The 15,596-nt window shown below is 42.7% G+C and overlaps 1 protein-coding gene across 1 annotated transcript; it reads left to right on the top strand.

Moving 5' to 3' along the window:
- Positions 1-1,259: 1,259 nt before the first annotated feature.
- Positions 1,260-15,259, top strand: LOC309555535 (E3 ubiquitin/ISG15 ligase TRIM25-like). The gene is made up of 2 exons (XM_082257602.1): positions 1,260-2,693; positions 13,552-15,259. Exons 1-2 carry the CDS (start codon positions 1,346-1,348, stop codon positions 15,153-15,155), a joined length of 2,952 nt encoding a protein of 983 aa, XP_082113728.1. The 5' UTR covers positions 1,260-1,345; the 3' UTR covers positions 15,156-15,259.
- Positions 15,260-15,596: the final 337 nt, after the last annotated feature.

Below are 15,596 nucleotides of genomic sequence, written 5' to 3'. Positions count from 1 at the left end.
CCCAGACAAAAAGCTCCCTACAGTAAAGCTATGTCCCTGTAGGCTCCCGGGAGAAGAAGGGGTGCAGAGGAAAAACGGAGAATAAGGTGCGGATAGGTAACTTGTGTATGAAGGTTGAATGGGGGGTGCAGGGCCAGCAGGGAATAAAGGGTGCAAATGCAAGCTTTGGATGTTACCTTAAATCCCCAAACTTCATGGTAAAACGAGCATTGAATAACAGTTCATCCGTGGCTTCTAGTGTGCCTGTGTCTAATCCTGGATCCACTGACGCGTTTCGACCTTAGACAATGGCTGGATCCTGGATTTGACACAGGCACGCTAGAAGCTGCGGCTGAACTGTTTTTCAATGCTCGTTTTACCTTGAGGTTTGGAAGTACAATTTTAATAAATGGTCATCTTAATATTACGTACTGCCCTATGAGTTTCTTCATTTTCTGGGTGTACTTATGCGACCGAGTGGAAGAAGATTTATCAGTTTGATCCTACACTGATTTGAGAGTATATGGGTCTAAAGCCCCAGAGACGTATTTGAAAGCACTGCTCATTACTGTTGATGATCTGGTGAGCGGATTTTATTGTATCACGGTGGTGTGGTGTGCTTTATTGGCACACTGTCTGGTGGAGGACATTCATCTCTTCCTTTTCAACTCTATACTCATTTGGAGCGCTGCATATGGATGTTTTAGGTGAGTAGAGAGTACCTGGAGCAGGGCTTCAGCCTGGAATGGGGGTCAGGAGGAGGACGGGAAAAGGGAGAGTGGGGGGCTGATTCGATGCACAATGGGCCTCTGGTTTGTACTTGCCCCCTGGGCAGAAAGTTGCCAGTCTGCCCCTGAGCAGTGCACATTACAGCAACCAATGTGCACTGCTGGTTCCAAACAAATGAGGGGGGAAAAAATAAAAGGTTCAGGGGTCATGGAGGACATTACATAAATGCAGCAAAGCACAGTAAGTAATGATTTCATGTAAAATGGATTACAGCGCCATTAAATAATGAATGTGTATGGATTATTTTTTTGAGAATAAGGATATTGATTAGGATATACAAAGACAGATTTTTAGCCACAATGCATTTTAAACCTCAACTTTGTATTTTATCTGGAATCCTCCGTTAGAAAATGTGAAATGAAGCTCACAAATCACTACAGCGCATAACAAATAGAACAAGTACAACAGTCTAATGTATTGATAGAATCCTTCAATTTATAAACATTTTATTTATCCATGTACTTCCTACAGATAAAAGCTGCAAGACCAGCTAAGCTCAACCCTGTGCCTGGAAGTCTGAGACACCCTCTGGATTCTCCGTGAATTTCAGTTTCATTTCTCTCTTCTGCTGTCAGCGATGGCGTCTTCTGATCTGAGACAGGAGCTGGACTGTTCCATCTGTCTGAACATTTACACAGATCCTGTAAACCTGAGATGTGGTCACAACTTCTGCCGGGTCTGTATTGATCATGTGTTGGATACACAGGAGAGATCTGGAGGTTATTCTTGTCCTGAGTGCAGAGAAGAGTTCCAGGATCGCCCTGTACTGCAGATGAACATAGCATTTCGTAACATAGTAGAGACTTTCCGGGCTACTCAGCCAGATAAGGAGGCTGGAATCTTCTGTACTTACTGTATTCACTCTCCTGTACCCGCTGTTAAATCCTGTCTGATGTGTGAAGCTTCTTTATGTAATGATCACCTGAGAGTCCACAGCAAGTCCCCAGAACATGTCCTAACTGATCCCACAACTTCCATGGAGAACATAAAATGCTCCATCCATAAGAAGATCCTAGAGTATTACTGCACTGAGGACTCTGCTTGTATCTGTGTGTCCTGCAGGCTGGATGGAGAACACCAGGGACACAAGATGGAGACTCTGGATGAGGCCTTCCAAAAACTGAAAAGGAAACTGAGAAATGTTCTGCAAAAGCTGATCACAAATAAAGAGGAAACTGAGAAAAGAGTCCAGAGTCTGCAAGAACGCAAGAGAAAAGTAGTAGAAAAGGCAGCTGGCATTACAGGGGAGGTCTTGGTCCTCTTTGGAGACCTTAGAAGACAGCTTGAAGATCTTGAGAACAAAGTCCTGAATGAGATATACAGGCAGGAAGAGCAGTTCTCCCTCTCGTTGTCTGATTTGATTCTTCAGCTGGAGATAAAGAAGGAGGATCTGTCCAGGAAGATGGGGGACATTGAGGAGCTGTGTAACATGACTGACCCACTGACTGTCCTACAGAAAGCAGACACAGGGGACTTGTGTGATAATGAGAAGGGGGATAATGAGGACAGAGAGAGACATGATAGACTCCTCCATGATGGAGGGAATCTGGATGTGGCTGGAATCTCACACACATTACACACCGGGTTATCTGATATGATAAAAGGGGTAAATGTATTCTTCAATATACAGGAAGCTTCAGACATATTACTGGATGTGAACACCGCTCATAATAATCTACAGATATCAGATGACATGAAAACTGCATCCAGGTCAGATATAAAGCAGAATCGTCCAGAAAAACCAGAGAGATTTCAGGATTATGCTCAGGTATTAAGCAGTCAGAGGTTCTCCTCTGGACAACATTGCTGGGAAGTGGATATCAGTCAATCAAAGCGCTGGGCAGTTGGCATGTGTTATCCCAGTATAGAGAGGAGAGGAGACCAGTCAGTTATTGAATTTAATAACAAGACTTGGAGTTTCCGCAGTATAAATGATCAATGTTCAGCAATGCATAACAGAAAAGAGACTCGGTTAACTGGTAAAATCTCCAGTAACAGAGCCAGGATCTATCTGGATTATGAGGCCGGGCAGCTGTCCTTTTATGATCTGTGTGACCCGATCAGACACCTCCACACCTTCACCACCACCTTCACTGAGCCCCTCCATGCTGCATTAGCTGTAGGAGAAGGTTCTATAACAATATATGGGGGGAGGGAAAAGGGAAATGTATGACATCTGATCAGAGTCAACAACATTGTAGATGAAGATGGAAATCTAGCTTATTGTTAACCTACTACTATGATACAGTATGTGGAGCTACCAAATTTTCTCCCTTGGTATTGATGCTAGATTATATAGCCAATCAGCCAGTTATTTCAGTTATTCAATAATGTAATGTATTGGGTCAAATGAGAGAATTTTTTAAAATAGAACAGTTGCCAATAAATACGTATAATCAGATTCTAAACTAAATATATTACAAATAGGAGTTATATAGTGGAGATTGATATTTTTAGATACAAATGTGACTTCCTGCAGAAGAATAGTGCCAAAGGTAACTTGGAAGGCTCCTTTAACCTAAAATGACAAAGACTAATAACTTTACAGCAAACTTGCTTAAACTTTCAACTTGCAGTGTGATAATAATAAAAGCATGCTCAAGGAACTTCTTTTTTCAAATTAAATTTTAGTGGTAGCATATGAAATGGGTAACATTCATTCTGGTCTTCAATGCATAAGAGTCTTGTAAGGTACAAAATTATGAATGGGAACTGTACGCACAATATATAGATTGGAAACTGTAGAGGTCTTTTCAACCATGAAAAAAAAATGTCTGGACTCTGTGCTGATTACTATTGAATTAGTCTGTAGATTACTAAATCATATATTGCAAGCAGTGGCGGAACTACTAGGGCCGCAACTTGTAACCGAGCCCTGGAGTTCTGCCACGTTTAGGGACCCCAAGAGCCTGGACTTCAGCTCCCCAGTGGCTGCAGGGCTCTGAGCTGCGGCTATCTCTCTTGCAGCCCAGAGCCAGTGCTGACAGTCCCCCTCCGCACTGACGGTAGAGGAGAGAGAGAGCTGATCAGCTTCTTCTCCTCCCATCCTCTCCTTGTGTCTGCCCCTCCCACACTCACTGGCAGTACTATGCCTCAATGAAGGGGAAGTGTGGGTGAGATGTTTGAAGCCCAGCATTCAGAAGAGGAAAGGTGCTGACAGATGCTCACCATCCATCCACTGTGAAGTGCCCCGCCCTTCCTTCTCTCTCTCTTTTTCCCTTCTCTCTCCTGCACGAATGTCTCTCTCCTGCACTAATGTAAGAGGGATTTCAGATGTAAGGGGTGCTCTGTGGACTCTGATGTTAGAGGGGCTTTGGCGAGTAAGGGGTGTCATGATCGACCAAGCCCACAGCGACTAGTTAACCGGGACGTGGTTTCGTGACTGGGGGATATAAGGCAATAAGGGAAATCCCTACTGAGTAATAAGACTGGCTGTGACACTTTCACAGCCTGCACTGCCTTTGGCCACCACTAGAGGGAGACTCCACTCCAATCCAGCTGGCTCACCACACACAGGCAGATACGAATCTTGCATACAATCTGGTGCACTGTAAGGGTTGGGGAGCAGTCTAGCAATTATCACACACTACTGTGATTCCTCCAGCTATCCTACAAGCTAGAACCCCGGTGTTAATCACTCCTTCCACTGTCCACACACCCACACACCATAAACGATAGCCTGCCAACCCCCAACAGTTTGTCCGCAGACTGGTCTGCTGGGCCACCACACAAACACAGATCTCTGTCTAGTTTACAATCTGCAAGTAATCTGCCAACACGCAGTGCAATTGCATACAGATTGGCATGTAGCTTAGACCAAGCAATTAGGCACTAAAATGCAACAATCTCTCCAGAGATATTAGTCCTAGCTTAGTACACAGAAGTCACTTATTAATTTTATAATTTAATATCCCAAAAGTGGGCAGTGCATAAGAAATATATACAGAACAAAAGGAGTTACAAAAAAATACAAAAAGGCACACAATTGGCAATTTGCTATGAAAATAAAAAGGAATAAAAACCGATATAATCTTTACTGAAGCTTATCCCTTGGTAGAAGCATACCGGAAACCGTGTGGGGACTCCCCAGTTTAGAACTGGCTTCATGGAAGAACAATGTCCATATCTCAGGTTCCCCAATTTATTGGAATATGGATGTGAGCTGGACTTTAGCCCTTGGCCAATCAACCCCAGGGGGGTGTCCCCATCTCAACCCACACAATGTTTTGTGTTCTGAACTGACCAGAGTCGAATTGGCCCAGAACGGCTCTGACCGCTGAGTCAGGGATAGGAATTCTGACACCAGCGCATCGTTCTGATCGCGACAGTACTAAACACTGCCTGCCGCTATCACGTACCTGAAGGTGAGCCTGAAACGGTGAGGTAGGCCTCTCTTACGCCTCTGACTCAGGGCCCCTGATAGTGCAGACAGGAGGCGCTGGAGTATAGAGTAGCACGAGTGCCTGGTGGAAGCTGGAAGCCGGCCGGTGTCCACGGACAGGGATAGCCAGGTAGATCCAGTGGATAAGCAGGTGTGCAGGCAGCAGGTGCTGGAGGCAAGAGTCAGGATAGCAGGGTTGGCTGACAGAACCTTCCCTGGGCAGGTGATCGGATCTGGAGAAGACAGGAGCGTAGTGAGACAAGCCGGGTCAGAAGCCAAACGGTAATGCAGTAGCCAGAAGGAGCAGACTGGAGCGGAGGTCAAAGGACAAGCCGGGGTCGGTACAGGCGGAGAGCAGAGGATGGTCAGGACAAGCCGGGTGTGGAACTGGTAAACAGGATACAGGTTGCAGGTACAGGTCAACAAAGGCTGAAGACAAAGCAGCACTGGAGCTGAGCCAAGGCTGGGTTTAAATAGCCCATTTGGCGCCAGTATCTGTCACACGTTGCGTGCTTGCATGCGCATTAGCCAAGCAGTCTGTCCATCATTAGGTTGCCAAGATAAAAGTAGGAGGAACATTTTGAGAGCTGAGGGATTGGCCGCTGTGGAGAATGAGTCAGCTGCTTCTCAAGAGACTGAGGGTATCATTGAAGAAGAAGGCAAAGCGCCATCATCTGAGGACATGCCCAACAAGGGTAAGGATGAAAAACTTGGTGCTGCTAGTGTTGCCAGGGCAACAGCAGTGGCCACAAGTTGGGGGCCTACCACAGTGCACTGTTTGGGAACATCTGGAAGTCTCTCAACCACGTGTGAAGAGAACTGAAAACCTCAAAATAAGTCACTTTGTCGTGCTACCAGGACTTCAGTCTGCCATCTTCACATATACCATGTTGTGAGATGCAAAGTAGATCATCTGGTGTGTAAGATCCTAAGTAAATGTAGACAGAAGGGTGAAAATAAAAATAGGATGTATGAATAAAAAGGTGTACCTGTAAAAAGAAAAAAAGAAAAGGTGTAAAAAGGTGAATTTGATAAACTGAAGGCAAATAATAGAAATTTACAATTCGGACCTTAGGGTCTCAAAGAGCTTTAAAATCCACCAAGTTTCCATTCTAGACATTGATTTAATGAAATCCCCCCCTCTGCTTTATTGGTTTAATTTTTTATAACTTATTTTGCAGGTTTACCTTTTTATATTTACACCCTCCTCTCTGCATTCCCTTGAATATCTTTTCTCCTTTTCGCATATATTTTTAGTTTCTATATACTGTATCGAGAGTGCATATTATGCTATAATTTTTATTGTATCTGCTGCGAAGGAACAGCAAGTCACAGCCGGCTTCCCACAAGCAAGATTGCAGCAATAGGGACTCAAAGACTGGCGAAGAACCAGCCAGGGAGATGACTGCTCTGAATCCCTGGGCTGGTAAGTGTCTGTAAAAGTCCGCAGCTACAGTATTTGCTCATATGGTTGTCAGGATTCAAAATAATTGCCAATGGATAATGGGTTAACCTGCAGTGATAAGTAAGAGAGGACAGGGAGTTGGGGACTTGTTAAATCTTGAGAAAGGAGACTCAATAGTGATAGCCACTAACTACAGTTAGTGATAGCCACTAACTGCACCCCACATGCACACACATTGGACTCTCTCCTGGGCAATTATCTGTCCTTCTGGGCATATTTAACCACTTTTGGGCCAGAAGGATTTCCCCCCTTAATGACCAGGCCATATTTTGCGATTCAGCACTGCATTACTTTAACGGACAATTGCGCGGTCGTGCGATGCTGTACCCAAATAAAATTGATGTCCTTTTCTTCCCACAAATAGAGCTTTCTTGTGGTGGTATTTGATCACCTGTGTGATTTTTATTTTTTGCGCTATAAACAAAAAAGAGCGAAAATTCTGAAAAAAAAAAAATTTTTTTTTACATTCTGCTATATAACATAACCCCCCCCCCCCCCCCCCAAAAAAAAAAAATTAAAAATCAAAATTTAACATTTTAGGCCAATTTGTTTTCTGCTACATATTTTTGGTAAAAAAAATTGCAATAAGCGTATATTGATTGGTTTGCGCAAAAGTTATCTCGTCTACTAACTAGCTGTCCAGCAGGGAGAATGTAATGTAGAATGGAAGTGTTTGAACAACAGACAGCAGATTCCTATAAAAGGTCCACTTGCTAACTTAAATCCAATTATGGACAGTTTTGGCCTGCTCAGAGTTGGTGGTCGTTTGAATCAAGCCCACCTAGGAGTTGCGGAACAAAATCCTGTCATTATTCCCAGCAAACATCATATCATCACGTTGCTGATCTGACACTACAACAAAAAGGCTGAACACCAGGGCAGACAAATCACTGAGGGCAAGTTAAGGTCTGCAGGTCTTTGGATTATAGGTATGAAGAAACGTGTAGCCCATCTACTGCATGACTGTGTGCACTGTCGTAAAGCAAGAGGAAAACGGCTACACCAACAAATGGCCGACTTGCCTGCGGATAGACTATGTACAGAACCGCCCTTCTCCTACACTGGCCTGGACGTCTTTGGACCATGGATGGTGTCCGCACGTAGAACTCGTGGCGGTCATGCAAACAGTAAACTTTGGGCTGTGCTATTTACTTGCATGAGTGTGCGAGCCGTTCACATAGAGGTGATAGAATCTATGGACACATCCAGCCTCATTAATGCCTTAAGACGGTTTTTTGCAATCAGAGGACCAGTGAAACAGTTGAGGTAAGACCAAGGAAGTAACTTCATTGGAGCTTGTAGAGAACTGAACATCGACACTAAGCCTATTCAAGACCAGTTGGCGGAGAAAGGTTGCACCTGGATTTTTAATCCTCCTCATAGTTCCCATATGGTAGGTTCCTGGGAGAGAATGATCGGGATCTTGCGCAAAATCTTAAATTCTATGTTGATGGATGTAAACTCTTCAAGACTTACACACGAGACTCTTGTCACTCTTCTTGCTGAAGTTTCCGCTATTATCAATTCAAGACCCCTTGTGCCAGTGTCTATGGATCCTGAAACACCAGCCATACTGTCTCCGGCTATTCTACTTACCCATAAAATGGACAATATGCTAATGCCTAATGGAAAATTTACTCATGGGAATATCTACCAAAAACACTGTAAACGTGTACAATACCTGGCAGATTGCTTCTGGAACAGATGGTGAAAAGAGTATCTCCAATATTCTTCAAGGAAGGAGAAAATGGCAACATCAAAAACCAAACTTGAAAGAAGGAGACCTCGTATTGATGAAGGAGCAACAAACCGAAAGGATTGCCTGGCCTATGGGACTAATTACAAAGGTTTTTCCTAGCAAGGATGGCAAGTTCCGAAAGGTGGAGTTGAAGATCTTCAGGAAAGGTGAGCTTAAAACGTTTGCAAGGCCAATTAACAAACTAATTTTAGTATTGCCCATCGAGAACGTTCCTGAAGGATGAAAAGGACTGAACTTGAACTTCATGATCTACTCTACTACGAGTCAGGGAACCCGACTGTTATGTTTATTGCATTTTAACATGTTCTGTATTGCAGGTTGTATCATATTTCTTGGACATTCGTCATAGTGAAATCTCCAAAGGAAATTTCAGGCTGGGAGTGTGCTGTTCTCCTCAGTTATTTGTACATTGCATTATTATCTTTCTTTCCCTTGTTGTTTTTATGCATTGTTGTACTGCTGCCATCTGCTGGCCAGAATTTGCATGCCGCACGCCTTGTTCTTTGTTCTTCTTGTCAGTAAAGTTTTTTGACATTATGGGCCTGGTTTTTCAGACTGTGTGTCTTGTCACATCCAGCAGCCATCTTCAGTTCATTAAGGCTGTGTGACTGGAAACTCTCCACATTTTTGGACTTGTGAAAAGGCATCAGTTTTTGACCAGCAGTTAGCCTCAGGATAGACGCCAACAGGACAGTATTGATACCACTACTACAGGACAGAATTGTATCACCGTTTTATTGCTGTGTCTGGATTGAGTGGACCCCACGTTTGATTTCATCCTCATGCCTAAGTCTGGATTCATCTAACCTGAGCATCTGCCGGTCCGGTCTGCCCCACTGCTTGGATACGAAGATAGGAAGTCACACAGCTTTTATCAGTTATACCTTCATTCGCCTTCATGTAGGGACAGAACAAAGTCCATCAAAGTCCATGATGGACTTTGAATTATAATTCACATTTTTTATTGATTTATTTTTGATATACGTATACTTTGTAATAATCAGTGTATTTATTACACCTGTGATGACAGCACAAGTACATTTTATGCACTAGCACTTTTTTTTTTTGTAAGTTATTGGAGTATTTTTTTTTTATGATTAATAATTTTTGGATATTACACTATATATGATATAGTCACAGTGTTATTTTTATATATTGGTATTTATGCACTAGCACCTTATTTTGGCATCAGGGTCAGGATATCAAGTGATTGACTCTGTAAGTTAAGCTAGGAGTGGTATATTGCACTTGCACTTTTTTATGTTGCACTTTATTCATTTTTTCTAATTAATTGATATTTGCACTGTATTTATTTCATACCTCATATTCAGACAGAGCCCCACAGTTCATACCACTATCATCTATCTTAGCATTGATGAACTAACAAATATTGTGCTGATTCATACAAATGTGTCACTTTACAGATAACTGTGACTTTACAAAGAAAAAAAAAGAAAAAAGCCGCTCTGTGTGAGTGAGTCTTTGGTTATTCCCCACACATAATAGTCAGGTGCTAGCTGCAGTACATGGTACACACGCTCAAATCTTGTGTGAAGAGTTCGGTCCAGATCCACTGCAAGAAAGAATCTGATACACCAACTGAGGAAAAAAAGTTATTAATAGGCTAAAGGCAACTAGCTAAGGTAAAAAAAAAAAAAAATGTGGCAGTAGGTACTAACATACTAACCTACCTAACTTAAGGGAAATATGTGCTGATAGACTGCAGAAAATAATAAAAAAAGAAAAAAAAACACGAAGTGGATACTAATAAACTGAAGGTGACTGGCTGAGGAGGAAAAACTAACAGACTAGGCAACTAGCTGAAGAATAGAAAAGGACAAGCCTAAAAGGTAGGACAAACCAGGTAGGAGGTACCGTACCAACATCCCAAGTTAAATGTCACAATACCGGGGAATAGGGGGAAAGGGAGCTGGTTTTCCACAAACACAGTCCCTGGGGATGAGGAAGAAAAAAAGGGGACTTTCAAGATACCATATTACACACGATTCATAACATTGACAAATATATATTCAAAACTTTTAATCAAGAAACATAAAGAACACAATCTTTAACCGATTTGCTGACCGCCGCACGATTATTTACTGCGGCAGTCTGCCCCCTACAGGCAAAACGACTTAGGGCTACGCCACTCGCCCACGAGCCTCTAGGGGGCGAGCGCCCCCCCCCCCCCCGCTCGTTCACTAACATCCCCGCGTGAGTGACCGACGGCTCCGATGTCCGCCGGTCACTCGCGATCTCCCGCTGGAGAGGGAGAAAGGCAGCCGGCTGATGTAAACACAGCCGCTTGTCATTCTCCCTGATGTAACAGCAGAGACTATACGATCCTGCTATGTAGGATCGTATGTCTCTGTGGTTACATCACAAGCCACGCCCCCCCACAGTTAGAATCACACCCCTAGGGATACATTTAACCCACTGATCACCAATAAAGTAAACCCCTTCCCTGCCAGTGTCATTTTTACAGTAACAGTGCATATTTATAGCACTGATAGCTGTGTACTGTAGTAATGTCACTGGTACCCCCAAAAGTGTCAAAAATGTCAGTCAAGGGTCCGATCTGTCAACCGCAATGTCGCAGTCCCGCAAAAAAAAAAAAAATCGCAGATTGCCGCCATTACTAGTAAAAAAAAAAAAAAAACATAAAAATGACATAAATCTTTCCCGTAGTTAGTAGACGTAATAACTTTTGCGCAAACCAATGAAAATACGCTTATTGCAATTTTTTTTACCAAACATATGTAGCAGAAAACAAAATGGCCTAAAATGTTAAAAAATGTTGATTTTTACATTTTTTTGGGGAATTTCATATAAAAAAATTTGAAAAATATTGTTATTTTTCATAATTGTTGATTTTATTTTTGTTTATAGCGCAAAAAGTAAAAATCGCACAGGTGATCAAATACCACCGAAAGAAAGCTCTGTTTGTGGGAAATAAAGGACGTCCATTTCATTTGGGTACAGCGTCGCACGACCGTGCAATTGTCTGTTAAATTCACGTAGTGCTGAATCGCAAAATAGGCCCTGGTCTTTGAGCAGCCAAATACTCTGGGGCTTAAGTGGTTAAAAAGGACCGAAGTCCAACAATTCATAATTCAAAAGACATCAATTGGTCAACAATAGAGTGTGCAATAAGAGATTCATACATTCTACATGTTTCACGGATGGACCACTTCTTCAGGAGGATAAATGTGCACTCTACATAATGACAACAATAGGATATATGATAAACATTGTCTATGACATAAAAAGGCATGTATATTTACATACATAACAATATATAAGTGAACATGTGGGGAAAAGGGAATGGGCTCACCTGGGGCAAATATGCTCACTGGCCTCTCAGAGGGGTCAGCCACAAAAAAACACTCTCACCGGTGAACATGGGAGACACTGATTATAAAATGGTAATATGTTTGGTATTAATAATAGATTTTTTTAAATGATGAAATATTATCCATAGCCCAAAATAGTGCCCATTTGCTGGAATTCAACCCGAAATAAAGAGGTGAAAAGAGAAAAGGAAAATAAACTAAACTTTGTTAGTGACAGCTCTTTGGATCTCATATTGAGAGTTGACAGCAACAGATTCCAAATGCAAATAGCACACTTGAAATGAACTCTGGACCTTTTCTGCTCCTTGTAAATGGGATAATGAGGGAATAACGCACACCTGGCCATGGAACAGCTGAGCAGCCAATTGTCCCATTACTTTTGGTCCCTTTAAAAGTGGGAGGCACATATACAAACTGTTGTAATTCCTACACCTTTCACCTGATGTAAATACCCTCAAATTAAATCTGAAAGTCTGCAGTTAAAGCACATTTTGTTTGTTTCATTTCAAATCCATTGTGGTGGTGTATAAAGCCAAAAAGATTAGAATTGTGTCGATGTCCCAATATTTATGGACCTGACTTTATTTATTGTTATGTATGTAAATATACATGCCTTTTTAGGTCATAGACAATGTTTATCATGTATCCTATTGTAGTCATTATGTAGAGTGCATATTTATCCTCCTGAAGAAGCGGTCCATCCGTGAAACATGTAGAGGAATGCACGATTGAATCTCTTATTGCGCACTCTATCGTTGACCAAATGATGTCTTTCGAATTATGAATTGTTGGACTTTGGTCCTTTTTAAAGATTGTGTTCTTTATGTTTCTTGAATAAAAGTTTTGAATATATGTTTGTCAATGTTATGAATCGTATGTAATATGGTACCTTGAGCGCCCATTCACACTGGCGCGACACGACTTGCTGGGGCGACCTGTGAAGTCGCGGTGCACAGCGGCACCTCGGCGCGACTTGCACGGACTTCATATCATTGAAGTCAATGCAAGTCGCCTCCAGGTCGCCCCAAAGTAGTACAGAACCCTTTTTCTAAGTCGGAGCGACTTGTGTCGCTCCTATTAGAACGGGTCCTGTGCTATTCAATGGTGGGCGACCCACTGCGACTTGTCAAGCGACCAAGTCGCCTGACAAGTCGCGCTAGTGTGAATGGGGTCTGAAAGTCCCCTTTTTTTCTTCCTCATCCCTTACTCCCCATCCCCAGGGACTGTGATTGTGGGGAACCAGCTCCCTTTCCCCCAACTAGCTGAAGAAAAAAAAAAACACGAGGGCAATAGAACTGCAGGAAATTTAGCTAAAAAAATAAATAAATAAAAAATAATAAAAATAAAAAACTCTGACCACTGTTAACAACTTGCCATATAAAGCTTCAATAAAAGGATTTTTGGAAATGCAGCCGGAATTATAACTTTACAAACTTTGTTCCAACAAGTCCCTATACTGGTCACAATATAGTGAGTGATTCGTTTTTAGATTTATATGTGCAAAACACTAAGATGAGACAGTTAATGCAATGAGATGAGACAGTTTAATGAATGCAAGTCATGTGACTGTGATAAATGTTCCCCTTTGTGTACAAATTACAATTTTAAAGAGCTAAGACTCCTTGCAAATCTCTGGATGTTTAGTAATTGTAGTCTGCCCCTTCAGTGTGAGTAAACAGTCTTTGTACAGATAAAAGTTGCAAGACTAGCACAGCTCCTCCCTGCATATAACGCTATGTATGAAAAGCCCTTCCACTCCCGCCCCCCCCCCCCCCCCCCTCCGTTCCTAAAACTTTTCAGTTTTGTTTCTCTCTTCTGCTGTCAGCGATGGCGTCTGCTGATCTGAGACAGGAGCTGGACTGTTCTATCTGTTTGCACATGTATATAGATCCTGTAAACCTGAGATGTGGTCACAGCTTTTGCCAGGTCTGTATTGATCGTGTGCTGGATACACAGGAGGGGTCTGGATGTTATTCCTGTCCTGAGTGCAGAGAAGAGTTCCAGGATCGGCCTGTACTGCAGAGGAACATAACACTACGTAACATAGTGGAGGCTTTCCCGTCTACCCAGCCAGATCAGCGGAAGACTGGGATATTCTGTACTTACTGTATTCATTTTCCTGTACCTGCTGTAAAATCCTGTCTGATGTGTGAAGCTTCTCTGTGTGATAATCACCTGAAAGTCCACAGCGAGTCACCAGAACATGTCCTAACCGATCCCACCACTTCCATGGAGAACAGAAAAGACGCTTTCCATAGGGATTTTCCTGAATATCACTGCACTGCAATGCCTACCTGTATCTGTGTGTCCTGCCAACTGGATAGAGAACATCAGGGACACAAGGTAAAGAGTTTAGATGAAGCTTCTGAGAACAAAAAACAAAAACTCAAAAACGTTCTGCAGAAACTGATTGCTAATAGAAAGAAGATTGAGCAAAGAGCCCAGAGTCTTCAGGAACGTAGTAGGAAGCTGGAAGAAAAATCAGCTGGTGAAAGAGAGAGAGTCACTGCCCTGTTCATAGAGCTCAGGAGACAGCTGGAAGACCTGGAGAAGAGAGTCCTGAGGGAAATCTCTGGCCAGGAAGAACGTCTCTCACGTCCATTGTCTGATCTGATCCATCAGCTGGAGATAAAGAAGGAGGATCTGTCCAGGAAGATGGGGGACATTGAGGAGCTGTGTAACATGACTGACCCACTGACTGTCCTACAGGAATCAGACACAGGGGACTTGTGTGATACTGAGGAGGAAGATAATGAGGACAGCGAGAGACATGATGGACTCCTCCATGATGGAGGGGATCTGGATGTGGCTGGAATCGCACACACATTACACACAGGGTTATCTGATATGATAAAAGGGGTAAATGTATTATTTAATATACAGGAAGCTTCAGACATATTACTGGATGTGAACACAGCTAGTAATTGTCTTCAGATATCAGATGACATGAAAACTGCATCCAAGTTAGATATGAAGAAGGAACACCCAGAAACACCGGAGAGATTTCAGGATTATTCTCAGGTATTAAGCAGCGGGATTTTTTCCTCGGGGCGACATTACTGGGAGGTGGATGTAGGAGAATCAGAGTGTTGGATGATCGGGATGTGTTATCCCAGTATAGAGAGGAGAGAAGAGCAGTCACAAATCGGAAATAATAATAAGTCCTGGTGTGTAGACAGGTTTAACAATCAGAGTTTTGTGACACATAACAGAAAAGAAATTCAATTAGTTGACAATATCCCCAGTAACAGAGTCAGGATCTATGTGGATTATGAGGCCGGGCAGCTGTCCTTTTATGATCTGTGTGACCCGATCAGACACCTCCACACCTTCACCACCACCTTCAATGAGCCCCTCCATGCTGCATTAGGTGTTGGAAAAGGTTGTATAACGATATCTGGAAGGGGCGGGAGGAGTGAAAAATTATAACATTGCAGAAATCCTGCCCAGATTCGTTGACATCACAGATATTTAAATGTGGTTCATTGTTTAGCCAATAGGGTGATATAGTAGGTACAGCTATCATATTTTTAACTCAGAGGGTCCCTAGATCCCTATACCAAATGTAATTGGAAAATCCAAGACTACATGTGCTTTATCATCTTCCCCTGCCGGAGAGCCGGATGTTTCAAGGGTACAATTAGCATTAGAGATTAGGTTAGGACTATCTAATTTTAGCTAATTTTATATAATTAGGGGTGTCCCTAGCACCGGGTACCCCAAGCAACATGCCCATTTTGTCTGCAGGGTGCCCAGATCAGATGCGGTGGTTAATTCAACTGTGGGGCGTTCTTTTGGAAAGAAGATTTTTGGTCTCATGGAGAGGTTCTCTTTGCTGGGGGGTGATTCTGCTGTATGGGGGGGATCTGA

This window comes from Pelophylax lessonae (genome assembly GCF_965119305.1).
Source record: "Pelophylax lessonae genome assembly, chromosome: 5".
NCBI classification, from domain to species: domain Eukaryota; kingdom Metazoa; phylum Chordata; class Amphibia; order Anura; family Ranidae; genus Pelophylax; species Pelophylax lessonae.
The sequence above is the reverse complement of the archived record's forward strand: the minus strand, read 5'-3'. Positions and strand labels throughout refer to the sequence as shown.

Coding starts and splice junctions, on each gene's coding strand:
- LOC309555535 (XM_082257602.1), top strand. CDS start 1,346: ATGGCGTCTTCTGATCTGAGACAGGAGCTGGACTGTTCCATCTGTCTG. Junction 2,694..13,551: donor CAAGACTTGGAGTTTCCGCA/GTATAAATGATC, acceptor TTCTGCTGTCAG/CGATGGCGTCTGCTGATCTG.